Source organism: Equus przewalskii, chromosome 4 (assembly GCF_037783145.1).
Source record: "Equus przewalskii isolate Varuska chromosome 4, EquPr2, whole genome shotgun sequence".
NCBI classification, from domain to species: domain Eukaryota; kingdom Metazoa; phylum Chordata; class Mammalia; order Perissodactyla; family Equidae; genus Equus; species Equus przewalskii.
The window spans coordinates 38253769-38268290 of NC_091834.1; the positions used below are offsets into that span (position 1 = coordinate 38253769).

General features: G+C 37.5%; 1 protein-coding gene across 19 annotated transcripts in view; it reads right to left on the reverse strand.

Annotated features, from left to right (window-relative positions):
• The window catches only part of SGCE (sarcoglycan epsilon), a 67007-nt gene that overhangs the window by 39657 nt on the left and 12828 nt on the right, over positions 1-14522 (reverse strand). For 8 of the 19 annotated variants that reach the window (XM_070617514.1, XM_070617511.1, XM_070617507.1 and 5 more), the window contains exons 2-3: positions 11311-11418; positions 440-562 (exon numbers count right to left, since the gene is read on the reverse strand). In XM_070617514.1, coding sequence (XP_070473615.1) covers positions 440-562; positions 11311-11418 — 231 coding nt within the window. Of the gene's footprint in view, positions 1-439; positions 563-7987; positions 8104-11310; positions 11419-14048; positions 14152-14522 lie in introns of those variants that run through there. The other 11 variants (XM_008524253.2, XM_008524252.2, XM_008524251.2 and 8 more) reach the window with 4 other exon arrangements.

Here is a 14522-nt window from a genome sequence, read left to right on the forward strand (position 1 = left end):
TGAAGTCACATAAAATTCTCATGTTGCAAAAGCTTGAAAACTCTTTCTTAACACCATATTTCATTCTCTTCTACAACACATGTATAGTTTTCCAAAAATCAATGTACTACGTAAGAATCTAAGCCTTAATGTGGAAAATCGTAATTGTATAGCTATAATTATTTCTATGCGAATACAGGGAGATCATTTGCCAGAAGCATGAAATTCAAGACTGGGAAACCAGAAATATGCTTTCTTTAAAATTCAAAAATGAATTATTTCCTTTTGTAATTAAATTTCTAATCTTAAAATGGGAAATATACTACAACAATTTATCACGCATCCAGACCATTCCAAATAATGTTCCTAATATCTGATCATACATCATCTAGATTACGCACATTGAACAAAAAGAACAATTTAGTAAATTAATCACTTTTTTCCCCCACCAAGAACATACCAGGTTTTGGGTAAGGCGGAAATTCCCCCTTAAAATATTCTCTTTCCAAAACATGAACAAAGAGGACACCTGCAGATGGGTACACATTCCGATCAGAGTGCACTTTCGAGAAAATAGTGTACACTGAAAACAAAGAGGAAAGATAAGAGAAAGACAGACAAATAATGAGATATGCTTTTGATAATTCACTTACACTGTGAAGAAGGGTTTCACCACGCAGAAATTTCTGGGAAAACTGAGGCAACGTGCAAGATATTGTTAACAAGTTTGTTTTAAAAGGAAGTGATTTTAGGACAAAACACAGAACAACTCTTCCAACTTGGTGTGTTTAGAGACTTTTCAAATACTATGTAAACAAAATTAGGTACATTTAACATTTTAACTTGTTATTAAATAATGAAGACATCTATAATATCTTTTTGGTAATTTCTTTTAATAGGAATTATTACTAACGAAATACATCATGAGAACTAACCAACTACATAATTGCTACATTTTATTTTTCTCTTTTTCCTTTTTTTCAAAGCAAAGAATAAGGAACAATTTTTAAATCATAAGACTCTATACCGTATTAACTGTTTGACAGTTAAGACAAAGCCCATCAGACTATGTAACACCAACGATACATGTAAGGTGACTTTCATATATACTTATAGAAATGCACTAGATACTTTTTCGATCAGTATTATTCCCCATATCTCTCCTCGAAATGATTTATTCCATTTTACCTCATCTTGACATTTAACAATTCACACAATACATTGTACTATGCTACATCCTAAATAAGCAATAACTACATAATAAAATTTAGTGCAAATAATTTCTTGAAGTGAAATGAGGCAGATTTCATGATTTCCCGGTTACTTAAGATGTATACTGCAGGTACATTAAAATGGCCAAATTGGTTTGATTAGGTTTCCCCTATTGTTTTTCCTCTGATTTCATCATCTCCACCTACACATTACTGCCATTACCCTTGTCACCTCTACAATCCCTGTTGGTTTTCTATCTTCCTGATCGGCTAGTGGTTGCAATTTTTAAACAGATAAACTCTACCAGGCCAGTTCTTTCTCTTAGTCACTGATAGATTTGTAAATGTGGTAATTACCCTCAAGAACTCCAAGGCTGCTCACTCCAGGCTCACAACTAACTAAAATCCCTGAATAGCAAGATCACACCGACAGCGAAGTTTTCAGCATAAAAATAGGAACTCCCACAAAATGTTTCTTTATCTATGAAAATCTGTCCCTGCAGTTCTGTGGATGGCTGCCAAAAAAAGGGAACGGAATGAAAATATTTGGCTTGTAGCTTCACGTATCTATTGCTTTACTACTAAAAACACAACTTCAAAGGCTTTGTAACAGAGGGAAGGAAGCTGCAAGTTAGGTTTATACTAGGTATGCAGGAGACTCGTTCTTTCCCGACTTGTACGAATCTCTGTAAGTAGTGTTCCCTTGGCATTTAGAGCACCCAACTTCTACCCAAAAACAATTTACTCACCTGTGGAAATGGTCCCATTCCAAAAACGAAAATGAATGAATCACAGAAAAACAAGATGAGCATTTGAGGTTTTTTAACACCAGTTGGTTTCCACAACATCTCCTGAATGCTAGGTGCTGCGGGGAACGTGAAGATGAAGGAGACGCAGTCCCTGCCTTCCAGAGTTCACCATCTGGTTTGGGGGACCACCACCCACCTAACTAGGTATGATCCAGAGGTGTGAACTACTCTGGCAATACCTGGAAAGACGGTGAGCAGCATGGGAGGCTGGAAAGATCTGGAACAGATTTATGTAAGAAGTAGAATGTGATACGGCTCTGAAAGTACTAGTAAGGTTCTGAAACTCAGAGATGGAGAATGCAGGCATTTCAGCAGTGAAGACGTGCAAGATACAATCATGGGATACTGCGGGGCCTTTTCAAGGAAGGGAATTAAGCCAGCGATGCTATGTTCTGGGGTGCGTTTAAGGTAGGGGGAGGAAAACTGGGAAGAGAAGTCAAATTATGCAGAGTTGTGAACTCCTGCTGAGAAGTTATTTCATTCTATACATAAAGGTGTTTAAATCCTAGATCACAGTCCTACATCCACAGCACAGGAATATTCTGAATAATCTGAAAGAATCTCTTCACAGCTTACCTAATTTATTCTTTCTAGAGATGAAAAACCCCTTGAACTCTAGCAGTGGATTTTATTTACCTTAGTTATTTTCTCGGCACCTGGAAGGTGTCTGGCAATATGTAAATAATTTTATCAATGCCTACTGCATGGATGAATACATAATCTAGAGCACTGTAGAGGTAAACGCAGATCTCATGTTTGTGGACTAAATATATATAATACTTAATTTAAACTTCAGTTTTATAACTTGAATTAATTCTCATATGCATGTAGCAGCTTATAGGTTATCATCCTCCATTTACATTATAAACTACAACAGTCTCCTTTAGTTTTTGCTGCCCTAAGGTGGTAAAAGCTAGCTTATAAAGCAAAAAGAAAGGTTGTTCACATTAAACAAAATTGAAATGATTCTATTTTCTATACAGTCCTTGGCAGGGCCTGAAGTGGAACCATAAACGGGTACTGCCACTGCCTATCACCTCACTTCAAGGACTACTATAGAACATCTTAGATTCTGCTTTCATAAAAAATATTTCTGTGATCTACAGAGCCAAACCACAATCTACCATGGCCCTCCTGGGTTTAAAGATGACATGCACATTTCTTTATTCATGTGTACTCAATTGCCTTCTGCAATTTGCTGAACTGCATACTTGCTGGTCAGTTACCTTGGCAACTCCACAGTAAAGCCTGCTTCACTTTAAGAATAGTATGCCATCCACTTTGAGAAAAACATGATACAGATGTATGACACATTCATCATCTAGAAATGGAAAATGACTAAGCCACTATGTTTTGTTTGTAAAAATAATACTTCCTTTCTGGAGCATCAGTTTAAATTATGGGTACCCACACAACATTTCAGAGAAGCATCCTGTACCTTTTCCTTTCCCATTTGTTACTTGCAAAACAAATAGCTCTTCAACAGAGGCTATTTGGGCAGTGTTTACACTTAGCCACTTAGCCTCCTTTTGAAAACAACAAATGACACAGAAAATTCAAAGTTATAGGGTCTTGTTCTAAACACGGGCTCTATAAATAATGCTGATAGGGTCTGCACCAACACCAACAAAGGCTGTTACTAACAGTGAACACATGTTGCACGCACATATGTCTAGGTAGTACTCACAAACAGTAGGCTTGAAGCATACTGTTGTCCTTAAAAGCAAGTCTTGAAAATCAAATGTAAACACTCTAAGAATCCACAGTACTAAAATCTAATAATCTCTGAAATATACATGTGTACAGTGCCATGCTAATCAAGTTGGTGTCCTAGGGTCTGGCCTCTCTGTGTCGCATGGTTTTGCAATCGTCTGTGGCTAAAAATCCATTACCTCTGCAAACACATGCCACTGGATACAAACGAAACCGGAAACCAGTGTGTGGCTAAACCCGTGCAAATCCATCACCATTAGTGGGAAACACAATTAAACCAAAGTCCAACCCACAGGAGAGTCAAAAACATCATCTTCACACAGCAAGGCAGCTAGATTGCAAAGATTAAAAATTGCAGATAGGCAGTCATAAATAATAGATTCTTTTTTTTTTTTTAGGAAAAATTACATATCTGAGTTGAGAAGAGCAAAAGGGTATGTGGGCAAGTGGATGGGGTAATTATTTCACCCTCCGTAAATGTAGCTCCAACGTCCCTCGTTACCACACCATCAAAATCTTTCCACAAAACTATTGTCTGTATGTTTTAGTCATAAGGTATAGAAACTACGGACCATTTCAACAATGGATACTATATGACAGCAGAGAGCCCAGAACCAAGCAACAGACGGTTATGGCGGTTAGCAATAAAGTGGAACCTCATGCTAGCTAAACAGCATTCTGTCTTCCTTTATTAATAGTCCCTTTGAAATTTTATCCTTACAGGAGAAACATCATGATGAAAATACGAGGGTGTGCACTTGTGTGCTTATTTACAATTACTTAAAAACAAAAGCAAATTTGGATGTATTTCGTAAACATTAAATTTTGAAAGGATTAAGGTGGTGCATTGCTAATGAATCTGTGGCATGTAACTTCACAATTACCACAATGATTATTCTTAATGGCATATGTACGTGCACAGGCACGTACAAAGTCCCTTCTCTACAAAAAAGTCCAGAGAACACTTACCAGCCCTTTTTCTGCATCACCAAGGACAAGTACATGGCTATAAAGATAAACTAGCTGCTGAGTGTGAGATCCTGTAAGTGCCAGTTAGATTTAAATCTTAAAGCCATCTCTCCTCTGAAATCTTTGAGAAGAAAATCACAAAGTAGTGTCAGTATTCACGTCCAGATGACCTTTATTAGGTACCCATTATGTGTATCTCTCTCTCAGAGATGCTTTATCAACACATTAAAAGGTCCATTTATATAATCATTTTCTAATTTTTAAGGTTTAAGAGAATATGGTAAAATCTCAGTTTACCAGGAACCCCAAGGAAGGAAACATTTCAGAGAGCTGAGTTTTCTAAAGTACTCCACGGTCAATCCTCTTTCTTAACGGCATAAGATCGTCATTTGGCACATCAATTACTGCACTCTGCTCTACTATCCAGTGACACCCTTATGGACTATTTGGTTGCCTTGTCATTTACTGATAGCACTAGCACTAGCAGGTCCTAGTCTGCTAATGTTCTTTCAGGTTGCATGTTTTATAGATTTTCTGTTTTCGCATCTGTAGACAAGTTGTCGGCTGTCATTTCTCATTGCTATCAGTATGTTTCCTATAGCAGTTTCTCTATCCCTTCTAATTTGCTGCTATTAATCTGCTTCAGGTTTAGAAACCAGACTACCAAACGAGGTGAGATTGCACGTTAAAGTAAGAACAAATTTGTACTGTCGTAATGCACGTGGGGCTCTGGTAGATGTGAAAAACAGGAGCCTGCATTTGTAGCATCTATTTTGGCTACCCAAAGACCCTTTTGTGGCATATTTCCTGGTTCTTAGTTGATGCAATATACTTCTGAATAGACGATCCTACTATAATTGGGATATAGCCATCACTTGAGGAGATGGCAGCGTGAACTCCATGTATTAAATGCACTCAGAAATAAATAAGAGTACCATAGAAAATCTTAATTCAACCTATATATTACATAAACATGAACTGCCAAATAAAAACAGATTTAATGTGCTGCATAAAATAATTTCTTACATATTTCATGTGTGGGAAATATATTTCATAATTTAAACAAAGATTTATTGATTAAGTGATCTACTACTCTTAGCATTTATCAGACTAAGAATATTATAACATACTACAATTAACAAGTAATTTATTAATAAGAAATTAAAATCTATTTCTAAAAGCATTTCACTTTTGTTAATTTGCCTCTCACACTCAAGGTGTTTTAAGATGTGAGCTATTCACTGGGAAGCATGACAAGGGTGTTTTAACTGAGTGCAAATTACTTAAAGAAGATAATGCATATTTCCCAACTGTTCATACTGCTGCCTTAATAGTATGTATTATCTGAAAAAAAAATTTGGGATAAGAATGATGAAGATGATTTTTAAATATGTTTAAAATAAAAAAGTTAACACAGAATAGCCACTTATCTGGTAGTTTTAAAATAAACTTTTGCTTAAGCAACTAGATATTCCAATTCCTCAAAATCCTATTTACAGAAGAGACACTTTTTCCCTGGTAAAGCTAAAAATTGGACTATTGCGGCCGGCCCAGTGCTGTAGTGGTTAAGTCTGTGCACTCCACTTTGTCAGCCCAGGGTTCGCAGGTTCACATCTCAGGTGTGGACCTACACAGCACTCATCAAGCCATGCTGTGGCAGCGTCCCACATACAAAATAGAAGAAGACTGGCACAGATGTTAGCTCAATGACAATCTTCCTCAAGCAAAAAGGGGCAGATTGGCAATAGGTGTTAGCTCCAGAGCAATCTTCCTCACCAAAAAAAGGACTATTATTTTAAAAGAAATACAAAAAAACACAATTTTTAAACATTTTACTATATGACCACCCCTGATAATTAAAAATTCCAAGTACTGACAGGAAAACTAAGACTTGTCTTATATTTTGTAGTTTTAACAGCTAAAAGCTCTTTATGAGGCTCAAAGCCCCTGCATACACAGCACTTCAAGAAGCTGCTACCAATGAATCAGAATTGATTCTAAGAGATGAATCTCATTTGCTATCTCTGCATCAAGAGAACTCATTTCAGGGTTTTCAGAGCCTGATGGATTTATGGTTTCCTTGCTAATTTATTTTTTAACATGTTATTTTAATAGTCAAATTGAAATTTAATTATTAAATCAGATAATTACTACAGAAAAACATTTTGAGAGATATCAATATCCAGCCAGGTACATGGCCTGTTTTGTTTTCTCACTTAGATTTACCTTGTGTTTTATCAATCCAGTCTTATAAATATTGGCTTTGAATCAAAAGCTTCTCTCAGCAGTCTGCCCTTCACCTTTGAGTTTACTCAAGACCGAAGTCCGCAGGCCACTCATTTGGCAGTGGTCAGCTCCTGTTTTTATTTCAGTCACAAACAACCCATGCCTAGGCTATAGAATTCATCACAGGGAAGGCATTAAATTGCCTCTTTAAACTTCATTCCTCTAAGAGATATGACTACTTTTCTTTATGTGAGGCACAAAAGAAACCAATACTTGGATCTTTTTCTACCAAAAGCATAAGGGATTCTTCATGAGACTTTTTCCCTCCAACAGAAGGCACTTACCGAAACCATTTTTCTAAACTGGAGTTAACTATTTTGATTTTCCATATGAAGATAACATGTATTTGTTTTATTTTGTTGTTTTTGTCTTAAATGTCAGTTGGGAGGTGGTTGCAAATCATTGTCAACTGGTGATCAATAAACTTAGTCTCCTAGAATGCTGCAGCTGAAAAGGGCTTTAGACGCCATCCTGTCTGGGCATGCCAAATATCCTTCTTTACTGAGAGAGACATCATAGCATTACTTCCTATGTGGACATGGCCTCGCATTCTACTCAACCCAGAACTTCTGATGGATACTACCAACTGGAGTTGGCACACATTTGCTCTCCTGTAGAGTTCAGCCCTTCATTTTATAGACAACAAAACTGAACCCAGAGGGACTAAGTGACAGGTTCAAGCCTATGGGACTAGGAAAAGGAACAGCCAGGACTTGAACCAGGGAGTCATATGGAGTCATATATTTTGTTCATTTGAAAACATAAGGTAACACACTCGGTGGCTGTACATTATATTATTACAACCCACCACAGAGAGCTAATTATGTGGCATAACGCCTTAACTTTCTTAATTATCTCTCCTGTTTTATGATGAACCAGAATTTGACCAGGTAATCCAAGTTCATTCTATCATTTCATGAAGTTATCCTCATTACACTGCACCATTGGAAGAAGTGAGTTGACAATCACAATTTCAAGAAAAAACAAACCTGAACATTTTTTTTAAAGAAAGAAACAAACCTGAAGTTTAGAAGGAGACATTCCAGCCCTCACAGCCAGAGCCTGGAAGGAGAAACACATCTCTGGTAGACGATCTTTTGCAGTCCCGGAACTTCGTGATCCTTCCTCCTGACTTTGCCGCCTTTCAGAGGCAAAGGAGCACACATATTTTCAGGCCTGGGGATACGCCCGGCTCCTCCCCAACTACAGAGGGAAAAAAGCCACCTAGAGAGAGATTTCTATCTTCAGGCCATGTTGTCCCTTGACTGTCAGTGAGCTAAGGAGGAGCCTCCTTTAAGATGGCAGAAGAGAATTCTACCAAATTATTCAGAGTACATATTACTTCAATCCCATGAATGTCCAATTAAAGTTTAACATTTAAGTTGAAAACAATTAGCAAATCAAGACATAATCACTTTGACTTTCTCTTTCTTTGGTTTTTAGGAAAAAAGCAATGAAAGTTTATCAGTAAACCTAAGGATAACTCATTCTAGAATGTGAGTTGTTCTAAGAAAGGAGAATTTGAAGATGTTTATTTAAATGAAGTATATAAAGGAGTAATGTAAAGGCTTATTTTCTTTTTATTTAAATTATTCCAGAGGTAAATTTTAAGTTCCTCTACCCCTTTCCCAGGAAAAAGAAAAGAGTCCATGTTTAGAGTGCTCCTTATGATTTTTCTAACTATTTAATATATGTCAAGGTAGAATGATACCAAATATGTTGGTCTAAGACATTCTAAATTCCTTAAAATCCTATTTACAGAAGAGGCACCATCCCACTGCTAAAGTTAGATTTAAAACATAATTTAAGATGAAAGTTACACAAAAAATACAATTCTAAATTTATTTTACTATATAAATGCTCTTATAATCTTTTGTGCTCTCTTGAAATTATCAGAAAGATATGACTGGTATTTATGGTCAAGAACTTCTCAGTGGCCAGCCCGGTGGCACGGCAGCTAAGTTCAGACGTTTTGCTTCTCGGCAGTCTGGGGTTCGCCGGTTCGGATCCCAGGTGCGGACATGGCACCACTTGGCAAAAGCCATGCTGTGCTAGGCGTCCCACGTATAAATAAGAGGAAGATGGGCACGGATGTTAGCTCAGGGCCAGTCTTCCTCAGCAAAAAGAGGAGGATTGGCAGTAGTTAGCTCAGGGCTAATCTTCCTCCAAAAACAAAAAGAACTTCTCAAAGAACATCTGATATCTGAGATAGCGTTTAATATGGCCTTGCTATATAAGCTACCAGAAAAAATTCTCTTCATATAGTTGATGAAACTTATTACTCTCTGTATAAGATATTTTGATAATACAGAACTATAATGATAGGATTTAAATTGGATGAGGAAACCAGGAAGGCAGAATCTAAAGGATGAACTCAAGAGAAACTCAAAGGATGAACTGAGGAAAGAAGAGAAGGTGGTAACCTGAACTGGTTACCTGAGTAGATTCAAGATGTATTAATCATTTCTATTTTTAGAACTACCGTTACTGCTCAGGTTCCAAGGAGAAAATCAGCTTGAGGTCCAACGGGAGCATGAAGTTTGAAACAGGAAGAGACAAGTATCTCTTGGAGATTCTAGAAAATGCTGTATGTAAGGGTCTTGGAATAGCGCATTTCACTAAGAAAAGCACCGCATTAAATGATTCAACTGAGCTTAACAGCTGGTTAGAGTACCTTTCTGGCAAATCAAATAGGAAATGGAGGGACATGATCAAAGAGGACAGAAATTCTAGGGATCAAAGTTAAAGAGAAGAAACTGAAGAAAAGGGAAAGGATGACTGCAATTTAGGGCAAAATGGTGTGAAGCCCAGGGGAAGAGTCTTTGGCGACCTCGTGTGGGGAACCAGGGATCAAGGCAGGTCCCAAGTCCTTGGGAGATGACAAAGCAGAAGGACACTGAAGATGGCAACACTGAAGGCCATCTGGGGCCCATAACGAGAAAGACTAGAAAACGGGAAGAGTGGATGTGCCGAAAAAGCTGAAGGTCCTCAGTTTGATTAAGGAACCAGCCAGACAAGGACAGTTAGGGGTGATTCCTGTCAGGGAACCTGGGAGAATCCCTCGAGAATATCTAAGAAGGGTGAGGAGAAAGGACTATAGGATGATGGGCTTAGGTCCTGGAACAAGTGCTTCTAGTGCTTTTTAAACCAAATTTTTGTGATCTTTCATGGGAAGGTAGTGTTATAAAAACCTGTTTTCTTATAGATATTAGCAGTGAACATTCCTTAAAAATGCAAAGGTGTTTGTGGGTTTGTTTCAAAGACAGCAGAGTAGAAGAGATGTCGGGGTCCTTTGTTCTATTGTGAAACAGATCTGGGAGTAGAAGATTCCAGTTGAGGAATAATTTGGTGCTAGCTGGAAAAAAGTTAGTGACCCCAACTTCAGGGATGTATGAAGAGAATGAGATAAGCCACAATCCCTCCTCTAAGGCACCCAGGAGGTTTCATCTGGCAGTAAGGCCATGTTATCAATGTTCTTTTAGAAAGATTTTTAAATTGTTATTTTTATAGACACTTCAGTTGCCCCAAAGTTATGGAAACTAGGCTACTATTCTGCTAATGGTCATGACCACACGTAGCCAAAATTTTGTGTGTGTGTATGTGTGATGGTGTGGGGCGAGGGGGATCATAAAAGCAGCTAATCAAGAAATATTAAATAAAAGCTTATTATGATAATTGATATTTTGAAAACAACCAATCCTTTGGTTATTAAGTAAGTCTTTTTTTCCCTGATGAAATGCATTATTTCAAAGGTCTGGCATATTGCTAATGGACACATTTATAGATAGGGAAGGAAAATTTAGACGGAACAATCAATCATTCAAAGGTCAGGTCATCTTTTCAACAGAAAACAAATGCCATCTAATTATTTAATAGCAAAACACATCAATTTGGTTTTGCAACAAAAATCATCCACAATTAGCCCAAATATTTTATGACTATTTTTCTAAGGTTATATAAATACTGTTTTAAAATGATTTATGTTAAATGTACTTCTTAATGTTTTTCAATGTTATAAATAAGTTGTTATAATATCTACACTGGGACAATTTTTATAAGTAGCAAGCTAGTGACTGGATAAGGGGCAACGATAGGTTAAAAACAAGAATTATTTTTAGTTTTTAATAAAGTCAAAACTACAGCAAAGGAAAAAACTTGGAAAATAGCAGATTACGAACACAGAGGATCACGAGTTTTAGAAGATTAGGAAAACAAAATGTGATTTTTTCAGATTAACTTATCAAAAAAAAAATCCACATGAGACTACAAAAGCAAAAAGAATATTGGAAGCGGACATTTAATTGACTCCCCAAAAGGGATTTAGATTTACAGCCTAAACTCACCATCTTTCTTCCCAGCAGTCATTTTTCTGCTGATAATAAAACTGTTGGCCTGTTTGGTCTTCCAGTTAACTGTTCCATTTATGCCATCAGCACAGCTTAATAAAAATGCTTTTCAAAATAAAACAAATGCATAAAAAATAAAATTAATGTCAAATTAAATGACTTTCACAGATCACCTACTATTAACTGGAATCAGATTCCTCTAGCCCAGCTAGCTGTTTAACTCCATTCAATAAATACTTGCTGCATGTCAATACAAGGAATATATGGGGATAGAAGGTAAACAAGACACAGTTCCTGCCCGTGAAGGAGCTTACAATCTATAGGGATTGATAATTCATGAACAGGTATATGTAATATATAATATAGTATATATGCAATGACTACACACACAATAGTAGAAAGCATAAGTGCTTAAGTGCTACAAAAACACTGAGAGGGAGAGCAATTATCCCTGGCTAGGAATGTTGCGATAAGTTTAAAGTGTCTTAAATTCAGTTGAGTTTTGGAGATATTACACTGGCAGCAATGAACAGAATCGGGGTTAGGGGATTTAGGGGATGCTAACTAAGGGCTATCTCTGGAGTGCAGGATAGCAGTCAGCTCATAAATCACAGTTGAAGCGAAAGGAAAGGAAAGGTGGGGCCAGTTACAAGACACCATGGAGATAATACTGCCAGTGCTTTACAAATTGCTGGATGTGGGCTAAAAGGAGAATCAAATGGCTTTAAATTTTTGATCCAGAATGACACAGAACAGTGATACATTAGGAACCCCCTAAAAAGAAGTCAATTTCAGGAGAAAGATGATAAATTTAATTTGGGATATGTTAAATGCAGGGTACTAGATGAATACCCAGGTAAAAGCACCTAAGAGGAAGATGGAAATAGAGCTCTGGTTTGTAAGACAATCTAATGGGGCTTCAGGTGCAGACATGAAGTTCACCCCCAGAGAAATGACTGCTGAAGCCACAGCCCCAGTGCAATTCCTTAAAAAGATCATGCTCTCGGATAACATGTAGTAGGTGCTCAAGCACAAAGTAATCTGAAGAAGAGATACATTCACGTTTTGACCCATTTGTCTACCCTATTTCCCATCATCCAAACTACCAATCTTACTGCTTACTCTCCTACTTTTCATCTTTACCATTCAGACTTGATGTGTGGGCACCTTTTTCCTAACTACAACATTGGGTCGCCTTCTCATTCTCCCTTCTTCTAGCCATCTCAGGTATGTTCCCTCTGGGTTCAGCTCAGTCCAAGAATCCCCCGGGTGTACACCATAGTTTTGTCCTAGCTTCCGGAGCTGAAATAGAGCATGAAGAATGCATAAAAAGTGGAAGGGACAGCAAAGGCAGAAAAACATGTTAATGCATTTACATAACAAAAGCAGCGGATGATTCGGCAAAGAAATAAGAGACAGGGCAGTCAGAGAGGTGGGACAACTGAGCCTGAAGTGACACATATATATGTCAATGGAAGAATGTCAAGAAAGAGAGTGTGATCAACATCCTCACCTACTGTGAAAAGGTCAGAGGATGAGAGCTTAGAACACATTGCTAGAGTGAAAAGTGAGAAGTTACTGGTGACTTCCTGAAAGCGGAGTTCCAATAAATTGGTGAGAATAGAAGCCAAACTGCAAAATGTCAAGATATAGAAGCAGCAAATACAGTTAATCTTTCAAAAACATTGGCTGGAATAGGGGAACAAAGAGATAAAATGATATGACAGACTGAAGGGTAGCAAGGCGGAGAGAAGTGTGGGTTACTTTAGTGTGGCGAAACAGATTTTCTTCACATGCTGGGGAAGAGACACATGGAGAGAGAGAGAGACTGAAAATACAAAGGAGCATAATCGATGAGACACAATCCAAGAAAAACTAGAATGGGTGGGACCAAGCATATACAAGTAAAGAAAATACTTCATCAATCAGAAAGGAAGGCCAAGTGAAGATAAACACATATTGGGGTACAGGAAACAATGTTGACAGGGCTCCTCACTTCAGTAAATCAGAGAGGGAATGTATACCTGCTTTTAAAACTGAATTTTGAGTAAAATTCTGAACTTAAACTAAATTATGAGAAATAAGTTCCCTTCCAAAATGAAAAAGGAATACAATTCAACACCTAAGTTACTAAAAACAAACAAACAAGCAAAGAAAAGCTCAGGTGATCATTTCCGTGATACCTGGGAGTGGAAATCAAAGGCCCTAGCACCGCAAGCAAATAAATGACTTGGTTGGTATTCAATTTTTAAAATATATAAACTTGAGTGTATCAATTTTATATCAGCTAAAAGACTAATCTTATGGATGATTTGCCTAATAAATGGTTGATTCACTTAATAGCTGAAATTATATCCTTTTAAATCTAGATGAAAAATACAGTAGTCATTTTCTAAATAATTTAAGCTAACATAGGATCAGAAATGTTTATAGTCTCTTGTGGCAAAACACCCTGTCTCCCAGGGTTCTCCTGATTGCTGGACACCAAAGACAACATGCTGGTTACATAAGCTGGCAAGCTCTCTAAAAATACATATTCACAGGCACCCCAAAAAATACATTAAAAATTTCAAAACATATTCATGACTCCACCACGGAGAGTCTACACAGATGGCTTACATAATTTCATCAGGTGATTCTCATACACAAACATGAACTCGAGAAGACCTAGAGAACCCAAGGGTATACAGGACGTTCAAGTGAGTCACATCACATGTGCCAAATGTAAGACTGACCTTAGAACTGAAAACCTCATCCACTTGTGCCCCCAACTGGCCCACAGATACAGTCAACTTGCAAGAACATGTAAGTCACTGCTGGACAGTGGGAAGTCCCAACCTAGAAAGACAGGAAGCAGGTGGCCAAATTCTTCTCTACAACTTTCCAAAGAACAATGTATACACATGGATCTGACAAGCAACATTTAGATTTAAACCCATCACATCACCTGGTCCTGAGCAAGGTGCTTTCATAGATATTGCCTAGGTCAATCCTTACAAAACCAACCGAATCTATTAATGTGTTTGAAGATTACAGAGGCTTGATCTTAAAGCAAAGTGGAGTAAATCCTGTAGGCAAGCAGGTACTCTTTAGAATTCTCCACCTCCATGGATTGGGGAGTTACCATAAAGAAAGAATGGTATGAGTGTCCAGACAGCATCCCTTTTGTTCCGTCCTTTATTCTAGTCCAGTGGTTCTCAGACTATTTT